Genomic DNA, 18,087 nt, shown 5'->3' on the forward strand with positions numbered 1-18,087 from the left:
GAACTGTTATTTATCATAAAAAATTGCATGGTGACTGATACTAATGTCCTCTCTTCCCAGATTCAGCGTCAATCCTAAACTTTCCCTCTGTATGCAAGCCCATACTGGCTTCCCACTTCCTTACCAAACCAAAACCTAGCTGCTAAAAGCAAGTGTCTATCTGGCTTTGGCTTCATGGCCCACAATGTTTGGTTCACCCTCCACACTGAGCTCTGCCTCCCACAACCCCTCTGGCCTGGCCCCAGCATCAGCATTTCCACAAGGACCAGCTAAACCTTCAGGAAGAGCCGAAATCTACTGCTCCTCTACTCCCAACTCCTCCTCCTCCTCACAAACTTCCAGGGCATCTGTCCCTCAGGGACCTTGCATGTCCTGAAGTAGGATTGCTCTCTTCATTGCTGTAAACAATGAAGAGACATTGTTGCTCTTCATTGCCAAGAGGACATCTTTTAACTTTTAAGTAAAGCCTAGAGTCCTTTGGAAATACTAATTCCCCCTACCCTGGGTACTTCTTCCTGGAGTACTGGCCCCTGGCTCCAACCCTGCTATCCTCCACTGCCTCTCAGATCCCATTGTCAGCATCACTGCTTCTGGGAAGCCCTTCTCTATCTCCAGGCCTGGTGCACCTTCTTACCCTGTTTACTTTGTAACAGAGAAATCTCCCTACATAAGTGCTATGGGCCTTGCTGTACACTTAGGATCTGACATATATAATACTGCTCAATTAATATTTGATGAAGAAAGAACTAAAGATTCAAAACATGGCCAATGGATGTGGGACCTCCCATTCCAACCATTAGAATGTGCAGACTTCCAAAAGGAATACATTTGCCTTCTACTATTTTCTCTTTTCTAATACTTATTTTTAAATTTTGCTGCTTTTAAAAATTGTTGTTTCTTAGCTGAGCATGATGGTGCACGCCTTTAATCCCAGCATTTGGAAGGCAGAGGCAGGTGGATCTCTGAGTTTGAGGCCAGCCTAGTCTAAGGAGCAAGTTCCAGGACAGACAGAGAAACCCTGTCTTGAAAAAGGAATTAAAATAAAAATTGTTGTTTCTTAATTGAGTGGTGGTGGCACACACATTTAATCCAAGCACTTGGGAGGCAAGGGCAGGTGGATCTCTGTGAGTTTGATGCCAGCCAAGGCTAGAGAAACTCTGTCTCAAAACCTCCCTCCACCCACTATCCTCCGCACCAAAAAAAAAAAAAAAGGTTTCTTTAGCCCGGACAGACATTGGCAAACACAGCTACTCAATTAAGTGCTAAGAAACAAAAGACCAAGACAGAGAATGGGAACCAAGCCCCTAGTCCATCCTACTGCCTCCTGGCTTCCAGTTTCCATTGACTCCGAGGTACCAGGTCTCCCTCTGTGCCCAACCTTTGAACTCTAAGATCCTAGCCCCATGGGCTGACTTCAGGGAATAAAGACTCCTCCAGGCCCACAGGGCAGTCCAGACCCCCAATCTACTGCTGAGTTTTACAGCCTGCACTCCCTACAGAACATCCTGCCTTTGTTCTGAACTGGGACCCTCCTTCCTAACCACTAATCAGAGGTTTTAGGACTAAAAGGGAACTTCCACATTGCTTGGTCTGTTCCTCCCTCCCCCAGCCTCTTCTAAGGGTACATGTATGCTTTTACCACTACAGGCTTGGTCATTTAGATAAAACCAGAAAAAGGCCCAGTAATTACAGATTGGGCAGGTCTCTGGAATGTTTTATATCTAGCTGCCCACCCCCAGGACTCAGCTTAGGAACAGAGTCCCTCACAAACAAGAGTCCCAGTCAGTATGCTCCAGACAAGAAAAAGTGGCTATGCTGATTTGGATTACAACTCCAACAAAGAATTCAAATCTTGCTGAAGAGGGGCAGTAACCAGATAATTTGGAAGCTGAGAAGAGACAAGGGTATCAGCCACATTTGAAGGGAGACTTGGTCTTGCTTAGGGAGGTACAAAATGTTATGGGGGTGGGGGGCGAGTAGACAGCCTGAAGGAGCCAGGGGCCATGCTGCAAGTTTCAGGAGTGGGTTGCCCAAGCTGGCAAGAAGAAGTAACCTGTGCTTCCCTCTTCTGAGGCAGCTGGTAAACCAACTTAGAAGCAAGGCAAATTCTGATATTTCATTCAAAGAGAGAAATCAGTCTCCTCAGCTACTGTTTCATCTCAGGACTCAGTCCTCCTACAGTGGGACAGTGGGTACACTCTGGTGGCTTTGGATTTGGGTAGGAATTCCTAGTGACCACCTTATACTCTGGCCACAATGGCTTTGCACCCCTAACCTTCAGCTCTCCTGTGGAGGGACAGGAAAGAGCAAAGACAGTACAACTTAGGGGAGGAAAGGAAGAAGTAGGGGACTAGAGTTAGACAGATCCCTGATAGCCAGACAGACAGAAAAAGGGGCCATAAGTAGGTAATAAATGGCAAAGTTTCACCTTCCTCGCATGCCTTACCCGAGACAAATCTTAAAAGGTCCTTTAGCCTGTGGACAGGTCAGACAAGTTCTAGGCGGGATCAGGATATGTTTACATCAAGGCTGTGGGCCTATCACCCTGACCAACCCTGAATTAGGGAAGAGGACCCCTTAAAAACTCTTAAACCCCCTCACCCTAAAGGAAAGACAGCTTCAGCTCAGCTTTGCCGAGGGTCTTTCTCTTTGTGGCCTTCCTCTCCCCTAACAGAGGCCTTTCCTCACCTCTACTGTGTTCAAGATTTTTCCCTGCTGTTCTATGTTTCACTCAAGATTTTTCCTGCCTTTTAATTCTTTAACGGGCAGAGAAAACAAACCTGATCAAGATACCTAGATGGTACCAGAAAGAAAACAGACAAACTTCTAAAAGCCAAACAGCATTTTAATTTGGAAATATTCTAACAGGACCAGAGTCAAACAACTGTGCAGGGTCTAAGCAAGCCCCACCTCTTTGAGGACCTTAGTTTCCTAGTCTATAAGACAGTTGGGAACTAGGAGATGAATCATTCAGTAAAATTCTTGCCATGTAAGCATAAGAACCTGAATTTTGAGTTCAAGCACCCATGTGAAAACTCAAAGGCATTGGTCAGCACTGAAATCCTGTGCTGCAGAGGCAGAGATAGGATCCCTAGGGTGCGCTGGTCAGCCAGCCTAGGAAATGACAAGTTTCAGGTTCAGTGACAGACACTGTCTTAAAAAACATAATAAGGGTGAGAGTGAAAGATACCTGACATCAACTTCTCACCTCCATATGCACACATGCATTTGTGTGTATACACACACACACACACACACACGTTGTGTGATATTTTGTTTGTGTTCTGACAAAGCTTACTTGGAGTCAGAGGGCTGAGCTAGCCACTAGCTGACCATAGAGGTTTGGAGGATTCATGTAATCAATGAATACCACAAATGTTAAAAAAAAAAAAAAAAAGATGCCTTCTGGTGTCTACCCCATGTGATTTATCACTCTTCTGGTCCAAGCTCTTTAAATACAAGGAATGCACGTGCTTTATGCCCACCCTGCATATGGTGCGGCATGTCATTGACGCTGGATGAATGGATGTTATCATTACCTGCCCTCACAAGAGCATCAGCAGACACTCTTAGGAGATAATGATAACAAAACATAAAGAGGACTGAAGCCATCTAGATGACCTGCTGACAATTTTGGAACAGTCAGGGTGATACTTGGAGAAAGAAATCAAAGGGTCAAAAGGCAGTGGCAAAACTGAAGCTCTTCTGAGTTCCAGCCCGGTGTCTACAGGCTTTTGACTAAGAAAGAAGGAATGGCACCCTTGTAATCATACAATGCTTGACCTTGTAACCTAGAGTAAATTAATTTGTAATACACATTACTTTTTCTTGGCTAGACTCTGGAGAAGCATTTTCCTTAGCCCTGCAGGACATCCACTAGAAGATGTTAATTAAGCACTTTCTAAACAAGGCTTGTTACATTGTAATGCTCATGCAAATCACCGACAACCTGTTAAAATCAGTTCCTGATCCAGCAGGTCTGTGTAAGGCCTCAATTATGTTCTTTGGACAAGTTCCTGTGATGCCAACTAAACCTTGTTAGAGAACCTAGAGAACCTCACTGTGAGCAGTGAGCTCAAACTCAGTTGCATGAGACAAGCCAAGAGCCTCACAGACTCCACATAGACTGATTGACATGTACACAGCCTGAGCACTGGAAGGGTTTGGTACCTAACAAGAAATAGGCTTCCAGGTCTCCCCTCTCAAACAGGAATGAGAAGAGTCTCCCTACTAATTCAAATACAATAATTTTTATTTGTTTAGCATTTTTGAAATAGTATATCACTTTGCTGCCCAAGCTGTTCTAGAACTTACTATATAATCTAGAATGTCCTTACTTAAACTTATGGCAATCTTCCTCCCAAGTACTAGAGTTACAGGAATGAGTCTAGCTTAAAAACAATGTTTTTAAAGACCCAATAACAGAATCTATTCCCTTAACAAGAAATTAACGCCAGGCGGTGGTGGCGCACACCTTTAATCCCAGCACTCGGGAGGCAGAGCCAGGTGGATCTCTGTGAGTTTGAGGCCAGCCTAGTCTACAGAGGGAGATCCAGGACAGGCACGGAAGCTACACAGAGAAAAACCAAAAAAAAAAAAAAAAAAAAAGAAATTAACAACCAGAGTTCCATTTAGAAAACCTTAAAGTATGGCTTGGCTTTAAACAGTCTGTTTATTCTGTTTATCAGGGCAGGTCTACAGTAGTTTTAATGGTTTCTAAAGGCCACACCAGAGTGAAGTAGCTATTTAGTTCTTCCTTCTGCTGACATCAGGCTTGCATAGTTGAAGCTGACTTTGTGTGTAACCAGCAGTGGAGAAAAACCCTGATCCTGGGGAGCCACCCTCTGTGCATGGCACACGAGATCCTCAGGGACACACAAACAGCCCTTCTAAATCAAATATTACATTAAAGACAACTTAAAGAAAAACCAGGCATATTACACACTGTAAACACAAATCAGATTGATGCTGCTCTGTATACTACTGTGGGTTGTCTCCTTTGTTCCAAAGAGACGATAACAGGCAGACCAGAAGCACACAGACATGACTGTTTCTCACCTATGTTTTTTTTTGTATAGGAATCATAAATATTTTGGAAGGAAATTATGTCCCTCCTATAAATGTATAGAAAATCACAACCAAGCAAGTCTTTGCAAACAAATACTACTCTTTTTACAAATGTACACATTTCCCCAGTGAAAGTAGAGTTTTCCCATATATTATCTCTTGCTGAGCTGGGGCCCCACATGACTGCACCTCACAGACCCTGTTTCTTACCAGTGTAGTTTGCAGAATAGTTGTTCGGGTCTAGGAACTTCTTAAGCAGCTCACAATTGGACAAGACATGATTTGCCATGATGACATTAAGGTAGTTCTGCAGGCCTCTCTGTCTCTCAGCTATGAATTCACGGTCCATGTTTCCAATCAGTTTCTTAGGAGGAAGAGGCAGACTCAGGCCTGCAATCTGAAAGAACAGAAGGAAAAAAGGGAGGAAGAGAAGGGGAGCTATAGTTGTGTGATTCACAAGTAAGTTTGATATCTGAATCCTGAACTATCATAGTTCATTAAATATAAAACAATATAGACTTTGAAGATTAGAAATCTTATATATAAATATATATATATGATTTTATATATAAAACTACAAATCTCATGATTGATAAAATTATATACTAGTCATAGTAACTGATTTTTTTTTTACTTTTTCCAAAGTTTTATTGGTATATTTATTATATATAGTACCAAGAGAAGTAGTTTGCTTTTACAAAGTTAGCACTAGCAGTCCTGTGGAACTACATCCTCCACAGCCCATGGACCAGGCTCTCTAGACCTTGGAACAGCCATAGCAGTCCTTTCATCTCATCTTTTGGCATTGGAGAATGCCCAAATTGGTATGTCTTGACTCTTCATTCTCAGGCAGTATTTCTAATATTTTCGTGATGAGTGACGGGATTAAGTTCTCCTTCACAGCTGAGTAGTGGTGGCAAATACCTTTGATCCCAGCACTCAGGATGCAGGCAGATCTTTGAGTTCAAGGCCAACTTGGTCTACAGAGTGAGTTCCAGGCTACAAGAGAAACCCTGTCTTGAGAAACAAAAAAAAAAAGTTCTCTTTCATAGTTCTGACCTTACCTTGCACAGCCTGTCTCCTGCTTATAGTCACATTATCTAATTTTACCATGTTTACACTAGGTGAATGATTCCTTACAATTATATTCATAGCAACTGCTGAGCCTTTTTTGGGTTCTGTGATATAAATAGGATCCTATGAGGTTATCTGCTTCCTGCCTCACAATTCTGCCTTCTTACATATGACTTTTTTTTTAAGACAGGATTTGTGATAGTTTCAATGTAAATGGCCCCCATAATATCATAAGTGTGGCTTTGTTGGAGTGGGTATGGCCATGATAGAAGAGGAAGTTTGTCACTGTGGGGGTGGGCTTTGAGGTTTCCTATGCTCAGGATACCACCCAGTGTTTCAGTCGACTTCTTGTTGCCTGCAAGATGTATAACTCTCAGCTACTTCTTGAGCACCATGTTATGTCTGCATATTACCATGCTCCTTATCATGATGATAATGGACTGAACTTCTGAAACTGTAAGCTGTCACCTCAATTAAATGTCTTCCTTTTTAAGAGTTGTCATGGTCATGGTATCTCTTCACAGGAATAAAAACCCTAACTAAGACAGAAGTTGGTACTAGGGACTAGGGTATTGTTGTGATAGGCCTGACTGTGTTTTTGTTTGGAGGAACTTGGACTTTGGGAGTTTGGGTTAGAAAAGCAGTGGAATGCTTTAAGCACTGCTTAATGGGCCATACTAGTAGGAGCATGGAAGACAGTCATGCCAAGAGTTATTTGAACTGTGGGTGCTCCTTCAAGAGGTTTCAGAGGAGAAGAATTTTAGTATGTTGCCTAGAGATTGTTCTTGTAATATTTTGGTGAAGAAAGTACCTTTGTTGAAAGAGTCTACCTGAGGCTAAAGTGAAGAGTTTTGAATTAATTCCATTGGCAGAAGAAATCTCAGAAAAGACTAGTGTAGACTCTGTCATATGGTTATAAATGATAACTCTAATGGAAATTTATAATCAAAAGGAGTAAAAGGAATGGCTTTAAGTGCTGTCTTCAAGAGATAAACAAATTAAGAAATGGAATAAAGGGAGTTGTGATCTCAGGGGCAAGATTCCACTCAGCTAACTTTCCAATTTGTGAAAAGGAACTAAAGAAAAGCTTAGAGCTGAGTATAGTGGTATACACCTTTCATTCCAATACTCAGAAGGAAGAGGCTAGCAGATCTCTGAATTTGAGGCCAGCCTAGTCTAGAAATGTAGTTTTAGAACAGCCAAACTTAGGCAGTGAAGGACAGAAAGCTGGTGAAGATGTAATTAAATGAGGGTGCCACGTTCAAGCTCCAGCAAGCAGCAGTATTTAGCAGCTTTGGCCACATGGTTCTAGCTTTAAAGTTAAGGATAGAAGAAGTAGGTAATGGAATATGCCTCTGAGCTGCAAAGGCCAGGCATGTGTCAGGGGTGCCCCTAAATGGAGGCCTAGAGAGGCCATTGCATGAAGCTGTGAAGTTGAAGCCTGGATTGCCTTGGAGAACCCAAGATGTTAGAAATGCCATAGTTGTGGGATAGCTGCTGAGGAGAGCTGCTAACAGGGAGTGCAACCATCCCAAGAGAAAGAGGTGTGTTGCAGTCAACAAAGCTAAATAGAGTTGGAGATCTGAAGAGCACTTTGACATCAGACATAGTGATGCAGAGTTTGGGATTTTCCTAGCTGGCTTTTGGTCTTGCTTTGGTCCAGTATTTCCTTGCTATGCTCCCTTCCCTATATTTTTGGAATGGTAATATATATCTTTTGCCATTATATGTTGGAAGTATATGATCTGTTTGGTTTTTCTTTTTTTTTTTAATTTTTAATTTTATGGGGGATTACAGAGATTGCATGAATCTCAGAAGAGATTTTGAACTTTTGAACATTGTCCAGACTGTGATAGACTATGTGAACTTTTGAAGTTGGACTAAATGCATTTTGCATTATGATACTGTTACAAGCTTATAGGGGTAAGACAGTGGAATGTGGTAATTTGATTGTAATTGGCCCCCATAATCTCATAGGGAATGGAACTATTAGGAGGTATGGCTTTGTTGGAGGAAGTGTGTCACTGTGGCTTTGAGGTCTCTTTTGTTCAAGCTTTGCTCAGTGTAATCTGACCATTTTCTACTGCCTTCTCATCAAGATGTAACTAGCACCACATCTGCCTGCAGGCCACCATGCTCCCTGCCATGATGATAATGGACCGAACCTCTGAACTATAAGCTGCCACCTCAATTAAATTTTTTCCTTTATAAGAGTTGCCATGGCATTAATCTATGGTGATACAGGTCATAGCAATTATAATGTAGTGGGAGGATAGGCAGTTTTTGATTATTAGAGGCCTTAAATTCTTGAAGATTTATGCATTCTGTAGCTGGATCTATGTGGTGGCTACCAGGTATATTTAGTCACATTGATTGAAGCATAAACTGCCAAGTTTTAAACTGTATTGTAGCTGCTATATAGTAACAAACAGGGGGAGGGGGAACCTTCATCTAAACAGTAGGAAAACAAGGCCTATAGACGTATGCGATATGTAGTCTAATATATGTGTGTTCATGAATGCACGCTACTCCTGTAGATAAACACGTATTAACAAATGAGTTCTGAGGTTGAAAAGGCTGGGCGCTAGCTGCTCCCCTAACAGGAGAGAAACTGGGTGCTCTTTCTTCCTTGTCATTGGAGTAGCTATCGAGGAATGAGGACGGAACGAAGTAGGATGGCACCCAGGAAGTGCTGACACGGAGGACGGAATGAAGTAGGATGGCACCCAGGAAGTGCTGACACAGAGAAGCCATTTACAGAGCTACAGGCTCTGCAGTGTTTGGCTAAGTAGATTCCTCAAGAAAACAACAACACATATTTTCCCCCTGTGGCTTTGCTTTGCTGTGGTGTATTGCTTGTAAGACAAATGGACAGAAAAATGTACCACTAAAACATGCAATCAGGAACAACCTCAAGAGAACACAACCAGCACACTCAGGAGGCCTCTCTTTCAAAAGGGGCCCACGGCTTAGCCGAAGCTCTGGCTATCACTATCTTGAAATTCATAATAATTATATTTTGAATTTTTTTGTTTGAATTTTAATTTCTGTAGGTGAAATCTGACTAAAAATGGAACTTATGCCTGAATAGAGGAGATACATACCAGACAGGAAAAAAAATCCTGCATTTCAGACTTTTAAATCCTTTTTTCTATTTTAAAAAATTATTATTCAGTCAGTTGAATACAGTGGCAATGTATAAAGTGGATAAATTTTGTATTTAGAATATATGTTAAATCTACATCAGTTGTAGGATTAATCACTGTTGTGACTTAATGAGTGCTTTAAAATTTTTAATTATTAAAAAAAAAGAAGAGTTGCCATGGTCATAGTGTCTCTTCACAGCAATAAAAGCCCTAAGACATGATTTCTCTGTGTAGCCCTGACTGTCCTGGAACATGCTTTGTACACCAGGCTGGCCTCAAACTCATGCAGAGATCTGCCTGCTTCTGCCTCACAAGTGCTGGAATTAAAGTTGTGCACCACCACACTTAGCTGTCATTTGGATTTTCAACCTAAAATGTTTGTTATGTTTTTTACTTCTGCATTTCTATTTGTCCTTGAAGGTATACATTCATGTGTGTGTGTGTGTGTGTGTGTGTGTGTGTGTGTGTGTGTGTGTGTGTAGTCAACTTATTATTGCTTACAATAGCTAGGGAGGAAGAAAAGGTAAATGTGGGTGCTCAGTCTCCTGTCATTTTCCAGACCACTTCAAACTTTTGAGACTATTTTTAAACTTGAAAAAACAAAGCAAGGTCAATTTCAAAGAGCAGTATTATAGTGCTATTTGACACTTGTACAAAAACAAAGCAGCAATCCAAATGATATTCATATTGCATGACTGAGGGTAAGGCCTAATGAGAAAGACATCTTAAGTTTAGAAAAGGATGCATAGTAAGCTATTCACAGGGGCAAACTTAACTCAGGTTCCACTCTAGATTCTTCACGCAACAATGACACAGTCAAATGAATGATATAAGATGTGTGTGGCTGGAATGAGAATCACCCCTATAGGCTCATGCATGTGGTAAACACATGGTCCCCAGTTGGTGGTTCGGTTCGGGGAAGTTTAGGAGGTGTGGCCTTGCTGGAGTAGGTATGTCACTGGAGGCAGGTTTTGAGAGCCTGCAGCCTTCCTGCAGTTTGCTCTCTTTTCTTCATGCTTGTACTTCAGGATATGAACTCTGAACTGGCTGCCAGCTGTCATGCCTGCAACCTGCTGCCATGCTGCCCCCACCATCATGGGACTCTAACCCTCTGGAAAGCTAAGTCAAAATAAACTTCCTTCTATGAGCTGCCTTTGCCACGGTGTTTTATCAGAGCAACAGAAAATCATGAGCACAACATGATGGGAAAACACAGCTAGCTGACAATTCTAAGTTGCCTATTTCTCCTGTATAACTATGAAAATGTGTCAGACACAATTAGGATAAATTTCTATCATAGCACAGTTTGTCACCAGAGAAGACACTTAAATTTCAAGTGGTTTTCCTCATTCATAAAATTAAGCTTTATCTAAACAATTTCTTCATTTGACCTCAGCAGAAAGGCCAAGAAGTGATTACAGTTTCTTATTTGTTAAATATAATGCATATGTACAAAGAAAGCACATCACTCAGCATACCAATCATTTTATTTGATGTAGCTCAGGAGCAGAAAGGATTACAAATGCTTTATATTACTATAGCCTAAAATATAACTGGTGCCATCCTTTAAAAATATCTTATGAAATTACAAAATATCTTACTTTTGTATAAACCATGTGGATATGCTCATATATGGGAATGAACACTATCTTTTTCTTTCCTCAAAAGCTTTTTAATTTTAAAAAATTTTACGTGTATAACTATTTCTGTTGCATTTATGTCTGTGTACCACATGCATGCCTGGTGCCCATGAAAGCCAAAAGAGGGCTTCAGGTCCCCTAGAACTGGAGATGTAGATGGTTATGAGCCACCATGTGGTTGCTGGGAATCAAACCCAGGTCCTCTGGAAGAACAGCCAGTGCTCCTAACCTGAGCCATCTCTCTAGCTCCCATGAAAACTGTCTTAAAGAGTAATACTGGAGAACATAGCTATCTCTAGGAGTAGGTTGCTACTTTTTATTCTCTGTGATGAATTATTTATCATATTCATTTACACTTTTCAACTAAAAAAGAAAAACATTCCTTTTCTTAATTACAATGATTTTTATGCAAGGGTTTTAAAAAAAATGTATTTATTATGAGCAGATATGACTGCATGATCCATACAACTGAATCCTACACCATCCCATATGGCAGCGCTGGATTCAAACACCAGTATTTTGGCTATTTCCCATTCATGGTGGGGATGTAAAAATGCTTTTGATAAAATGTTTGTCTTTTGTTTGTTTTGAGAAAGTAGTCTCCAACTCTCTAGGTAGCTGAGAATGACTTCAAGCCTGATCCTCATGCCTCCACTTCCTAAATGTTGGAAGTATATGTGTGTACCACAATACCATACTCTATGTGGTGCCAGGGAACTGAACCCATAGCTCTGGGCACGCTCTACCAACTGAGCTACACTCCAGCCTAAAATGTCTGTCTTGAATGGTGAGAGCTCCAAGCCTCAACCAAACTTTTTTTAACTTTCTTTTGTGTGTACATAGTGTGTATGTGTGTGGACCCAGATGTATAGGTGTCATAATGTATGTGTGGAGGCAGGAGTACAATCTTGGGTGTCACTTCTCACCTTCCACCTCATTTGAGCAAGAGCCTTTTAGTTCTTCCTGCTTCATGTGCCAAGCTAGCTGGTCCACAAGCTGGGAATTCTATCCCTGCCTCTCATCACTCTAGAGGGCACTGGGAGTACTGACCAATGCCACCACACCTGCCTTTGCATGGGTTGTAGAGACTCACAGCTCCACAGCAAATGCTTTAACTGGGGAGATAACCACTGAGTTATCTCAGTCTAATTTTTCAGACTTCACTTCACATTAGGGAAGTACTGATAGGCCTGATATTGTGTCAGTTTTCCCAAATCATCAGAGTTCTTTTACCCACACTATGATTATACAGTCCCTGCTGTGTCAGAGGAATAATATTCCCCAAAGTACTGAAACTGCAATGGGTGCTAATTTTTAAACCTGATGTTTAACAAGTTTAGCATCCAAGGGACATTTGTATCTCCTTCAGCTTTCTCTAGTGATGTAAACCTTCTTATCTCAGAAGATAAATCTTAGATGGAAGAAAAGAGGAACCTATGGACATAGGGTGACAGTCACTAAGACACTGGTTCCCTAGATACCTTCACACAGGTGACTTCAAGCCAGGACAAATCTCACTTTGCTAGCTTTCCCCTGAATGTGCCCTATCTGCTCCCACTTTAAGCTCCTCTAAAAAACAAACAATAACAAAATACAAAACAACTTCCCTTAAAGGGGGAAGCAGGGTGGCAAACTACAAAGCCAGCAGAAAAGTTCCTGAGTTCCATTCATAATGACTTCAGTGTGAGGTGCAGAGTTGGAAAGTCCCCAAAATGGAACCTGAAGCTGGTCCTCTGGCCTAGTAGAAGCTTCTAAACTACACACAGACTCTACCAATGTTTCCAGCTTTTATCTGAAGGAAAAACCTCCAAACTGGTCATTCTTCCTTCCTTCCTTCCATCATCAGATTTTAACAATTATCTTCAATCATATGCCAGTGTTCTAACCTCTCAACAACCCTTAATTTATCTCATAAAATAAGTTATCCAAGGTCAACAATGGGCAGTCAAATACAAATCATAAAACATTTGGAGTAGGAGAGACCACAGAAGTCAACCATTCACTTGAGAAGGAGACAATGAGACCTAAGAGATGGCTGATCTGAGGTTGAAACCAGGCCAGAGCCTGGGTTTTCCCACCATTTCAGCCCCTTTTTCCTTCCCTTTTCATTGCTGCATGGTCTCCCTGGCTGGCTGCTAATTTGACATTGCATTTATTTGAAATACGATGCTATTTTTTCTGTGTTGTTACTGTGAAATATAACCATAAAAATTTTTGGAAAACAGTTTTCTTCTATTTTTTTTCACTTATATAGTTTACATGCATTTTAACAGAACATGGAAAGTACCAAACATTATAAAGAGCTAGGGGGGAAAAGACCCATAACCCACAATCCTGCCTCCTGGGGGTCATCAGTGTTAACATTTTGGCATATTTCCTTCCAATCTTTCTTCTACACATTTCAGGTAATTATATCATGTGGCATGTAAATTTACATTCTGAAATGTCATTTCACTAAAGTATGTTCCTGTTGTACTTAGATCCACTCCATACTCAGGATTATATTTCTCTTCTTCAGCAGGAATCCATTTATCTGTAGAGAATAATCAGATACTGAAAACCACAATCAGAGTTTCATTCTGAGGTTTCTGAGTCCTTTGGGGGTTGTCTTAAAATTATTTCACTGCCAAAAAGTTGCATGTACTTTCTTCTGTTTACTTGGATGAAGAAAAGCTCTCACTGCCAGGTGGTGGCCCATTTCTGTAATTCCAGCATTTGAGAAGGCAGGAGAATCAGGAGGATTTCAAGGTCATAATGGGCTACATAGTAAAGCTAAATGGAACCCTGTCTCAAAATATCCCCTCCCCCAGAAACACACACAGTATGTGGATATCTGCATTTGAAATAAGATGCATCTCAGAAGCACTAATTTTAAAAAGCAAAACTACACTGAAGCAAAAATAAGTTCCAGGCCAGTACTTGGCAAGACTTAGCTTAAGAAAATAACAATCATTCAATCTCTGTCAACATGTTTATTATCTAGAGATTTCAACTGGCCATACTAAAATTAAAACCAAATATCGGCTGAAGGAACAGCTCAGGGCAGAGAGAGCACGTGACAGCATGTGAAAGGCCTGCACTCGGTCGCCAGAACTACACAGCAAGGATCAAAGACACAACCAACAGCAACTACACAGTGTCCTGCAGATTCTGGGGCTAACTGCAGAAGAAAAAGTACTCATGCTTTTCAGTAAGTAATGTTTGGGCTCTACTGATACCATTTTCTGAAGTCTGACATAAAACATGGCTGTATGAAGGAAAAGGAAGCATTATGTTGCTTTCTATCCAGAAGTTCTCCTGATCTAGGTGCACACCATCAGAGGTCACCAAGCATATAAGATAGCTAGCTCACTAAGAAAGGGAACAGTCCTTTGCCTCCCAGCAAATCTGGTCATCAACTAAGCACTCCAGCTCACACTGAAAGGTTTCCACTGCTGCTCACATTTGAGGAATGGCACAAGCCTGACAGTCTTTAGTACTCCACGTCCCTTGAAGACCAGTCTGCCAGGGAGAGACTTGACATGGCCAGGGATCCCGATGGTGCTGAAGCCTATCTAAGAGCCTTCAACTAGTGGCAACGGCTGTCTTTCTAGACAAATCCTTTGCATAGCTTCCTTCTTTTGATTAAGGGCATCAAGTTAGAATATTAGAATTTGGCTGGGCAGTGGTGGAGCATACCTTTAATCCTAGCACTAGGGAGGCAGAGGCAGGCAGATCTCTGACTTTGAGGCCAGCCTGGTCTACAGAGTGAGTTTCAGGACAACAAGGACTAAACAGAGAAACCCTGTTCTGTAGCACGAATTTTAAAATGTTCTTATTAATAAGATCAAACCTGAGCCAAGTATTGGAGTGAACACTGGAAGATCAGAGAGACAGAACAAGCCACAGCTAACCTCACCTGGCCAACTTCTCAGCTGATCTTCTTTCCTCAGACTGGAAGCCTCTGTGTCCTCATATCTGAATGGCTCTCAGCTGAACTGCTGCTCCAAAGCCTGAAAGCTTAACCAGCCAAATGCTTAACCAGCCAAATGCTTTTAGTTTCTGGTCACATCTTATATATCTTTCTGTTTTTGCTATCACTCCCTGGGATTAAAGGTTCGCTTTCTGGAATTAAAGGCGTGAGTCACCATGCCTGGCTGTATCCTTGAACACATGGATTTCTACCTCTGGAATGCTAGGATTAAAGGTGTGAGTGCCACTATTTTCTAGCCTTTGTATCTAGTGGCTGTTCTGTCTCTGACGCCAGATAAGTTTATTAGGGTGCACAATATTTTGGGAAACACAATACCACCACATTGTACTGAAAAATTAAAATAAAAAAAAAGAATATTAGAATCCAAGAGATTCAGAAAGGTGTACTTCAGAGAAATTGTCCAGCAGAAAAAGACCCTCTACTGTTACGATTTAATGATGATCTACAGTGCTAACTGCAGAGGAGGCCAGCAGGAAAGTAAAGGAGAGAGCCCCAGATACACCTGCATGAACTCTAGCAACCACTAGTCCTCATCCACAAAAGGAGATTATCTATACGACTTCTAACCAAAAGACATCATAAGCAACCAATGTGTGTCACCAATATTTTGAAACATTTACCTGCAAGCTGTTGTTAAGTAGATCGAAGTCACTGTATCTTCTAACAATCTGTAAAAGACAAAACAGTGGTGTTTTGATTCAGCAGAGCACCCCCTCCACCTCCTGACCTGGGACTCTCTGGTGCTCCAGAACTGGAGCACTTGTACCAAGTCAAGCAGTGCTGCCTAGTGTTCACTTTGATTGATAAGCCCAGAAAATGCACATAGCTGTCTTCCAAAGGTTGCCTGGGCTGCAGTAAGCTGGTTAATGCTGGCCAAATTCACAAGGCATCAGCAAGAATTAAATAGCAAAAAAAAATTTGTCCTGGTTTCAAGTCAAATTGACTTTCAAATATCTTTCATATTAACTGAGTACATGGAGAGGGTAGATTAATGATTTACAAAAAGAAAAAAAATGGTTTACTGAGCATAAATGAAAACAAAAGGAAACAGACAGCTTTGATGTCATTTGTCCTTGTCAGGAATAAAACCTCATCCAGTAGAAATGCCACCTCCCCTGGAGACTAAGTCTGTTCCTATAGGTAAAACTGCTTCACATCTTGGCAAAGAGTCCAGCTTTTGTGTCCTGTGTCGTTTCTTGGTTATACTGATATTACTGCTTAGAACACAGCCAAATCCCACTAGCCCTGGTGTGCTGGTTACTTTTATGTCAGTATGACACCAGCTGGAATCATGTGAAAAGGGGAATCTCAATTGAGAAAATGTTCCCAAAATGTTGGCCTGTGGTGCATTTTATTGATTGATGTGGGAGGACCCAGCTCCCTGTGGGTCTATCACTATGGGATGGGTCCTGAGTGCTATAAGAAAGCAGGCTGAGCATGGCATAAGGAACAAGCCAATAAGCAGCACTCCTCCATGGCCTCTGCTTCAGTTCTTGCCTCCATGTTCCTGTCCTGGCTTCTCTCAGTGATGGACTTATAAGCTGTAAGGTGAAATAAACCCTTTCTTCCCCAAGCTGCCTTTGGTCTTTTTTGTTTTATTACAGCTAGAAACCATAAATAAGACATCTTGGTAAGGAAATTATTATGCTTTTGAATAGTTTAACTTTAGTCTTTATCACTGATTCTCAAATGTATGTAGAAAAATTACCTGGATACCACCTAGAACCTCACCTAAAGACAAGTTTCATTTGGTAGGGCTCAGATGGGGTCTAAGAGCCCATTTTTGTTAAATACACCATATAAGGTAGTAGAGCTAGAAAAGACTATTCTGGTAGGGTAATTCTTGTCAAATACACATAACGTTATATGTTAAGTCCTTCCCTGATAACAAGGAAGCCAAACGTAGGACAGTGTTTAAGTGTAAGAAAATGCACATTGCAACGCTGCTCTGCCAACATCTAAAGTGTGTGACCTCAGACCAGTTACTTACCTCCAAAGTGTACTCCAAAGTGGGAGTAATGCTGCTATAGAGGAATGGTTTAAGAGTGGAGTAAATCAATGTGTTTAAATCAGTGGTGAACACTTCATAAACTCTCAACAGATAAAAGATGTGATAAATATTCAAATAAAAGCAGTCTGAAACTTCGGCAAAGAAAAGACTACATTTGGAGCCCTGTGGTCAGAGACTGCCTAAGGTTGAGCTAAGGTTCGAGCTGGTTGCAGAGCACAGACAACACTGCTGAAGGGGTAGGATGGTGACCATAAGCACTAAAACAGCCCCATAAGCAATTCAGCTACCCTTTGGAAGCCAAGCTTGATGGGAAAGACCTTCAGTTTTCTCCATCATCTGTTTCTCTTTAAGGCCAGCATTGAGAAAAGTAGAGCTAGGGACCTCAAGAAGAGCCTTCCTTAGGGACAGTGAAGGAGCTAGCTCCAGTTGTCCAAGGTTAGACTTGTCCATAAAACACAGTGACCTGATGGTACATCATTTTATTTACAATTCTGGGCTGAGTTGGAGAACAGCTTTCTACTCTTCTAGGTAACCCCATATACACATTAACCAACCACCAGGAACAAAGGCTTTGTCTATCTGTCTTAAAGTTGAAGACTTACGGGGCTGAAGAAATGGTTCAGGGATTAAGAACACACGCTGCTCCTGCAGGGCCAGTTTGCGTCCCAACACCCATATCATGTGGCTCACAACTGCCTGTTGCTCCTGCCCCACAAAATCCAACTTCCTCTTCTGGCCTCTGTGGGCATGGCATTCACTTGCACAAACCCACACTGAGACACACACATACATATACATAATTTAAAAAGAAAAGAAAAAAGAAAACTAAAAGCTTACACCTAAAAGAAATACGATTTGTACTATATGAGTATTTTGACTTTTCCAGATTTTTCTGACACCAAGAGACAGCTTGGGCCACAAGTTTAAACATTTTTTTTCTAATAGACAAAAATGCTTACCTGCCAGCTGTTTTCCGTGGAAATTCCTCTTTGTACCCTAATGATATATTCCTAAAAAGGATAAAAGAAAGAGCCTTAGCTGTAAAAAAAAAAAAAAAAAAGAAAGAAAGAAAAGAAAAGAAAGAAAGAAAAAAAGGAAAGAGAGAGAGAAAGGAAGGAAGGGAGAGAGAGAGAGAGAGAGAGAGAGAGAGAGAGACATAGAAAGAAAGAGAGAGAG

At 41.3% G+C, this 18,087-nt stretch overlaps 1 protein-coding gene across 14 annotated transcripts in view; it reads right to left on the reverse strand.

The window, feature by feature from the left end:
- Pxk (PX domain containing serine/threonine kinase like) overlaps positions 1–18,087 on the reverse strand; it is an 82,471-nt gene that overhangs the window by 39,896 nt on the left and 24,488 nt on the right. For 5 of the 14 annotated variants that reach the window (XM_076544553.1, XM_076544558.1, XM_076544552.1 and 2 more), the window contains exons 2-4: positions 17,871–17,921; positions 15,521–15,568; positions 5,278–5,464 (exon numbers count right to left, since the gene is read on the reverse strand). In XM_076544553.1, the coding sequence (XP_076400668.1) occupies positions 5,278–5,464; positions 15,521–15,568; positions 17,871–17,921 (286 nt within the window). Of the gene's footprint in view, positions 1–5,277; positions 5,465–14,825; positions 14,927–15,520; positions 15,569–17,870; positions 17,922–18,087 lie in introns of those variants that run through there. The other 9 variants (XM_076544563.1, XM_076544555.1, XM_076544554.1 and 6 more) reach the window with 3 other exon arrangements.

The sequence above is a fragment of the Peromyscus maniculatus genome, chromosome 9 (assembly GCF_049852395.1).
Source record: "Peromyscus maniculatus bairdii isolate BWxNUB_F1_BW_parent chromosome 9, HU_Pman_BW_mat_3.1, whole genome shotgun sequence".
Classification (NCBI taxonomy): Eukaryota; Metazoa; Chordata; class Mammalia; order Rodentia; family Cricetidae; genus Peromyscus; species Peromyscus maniculatus.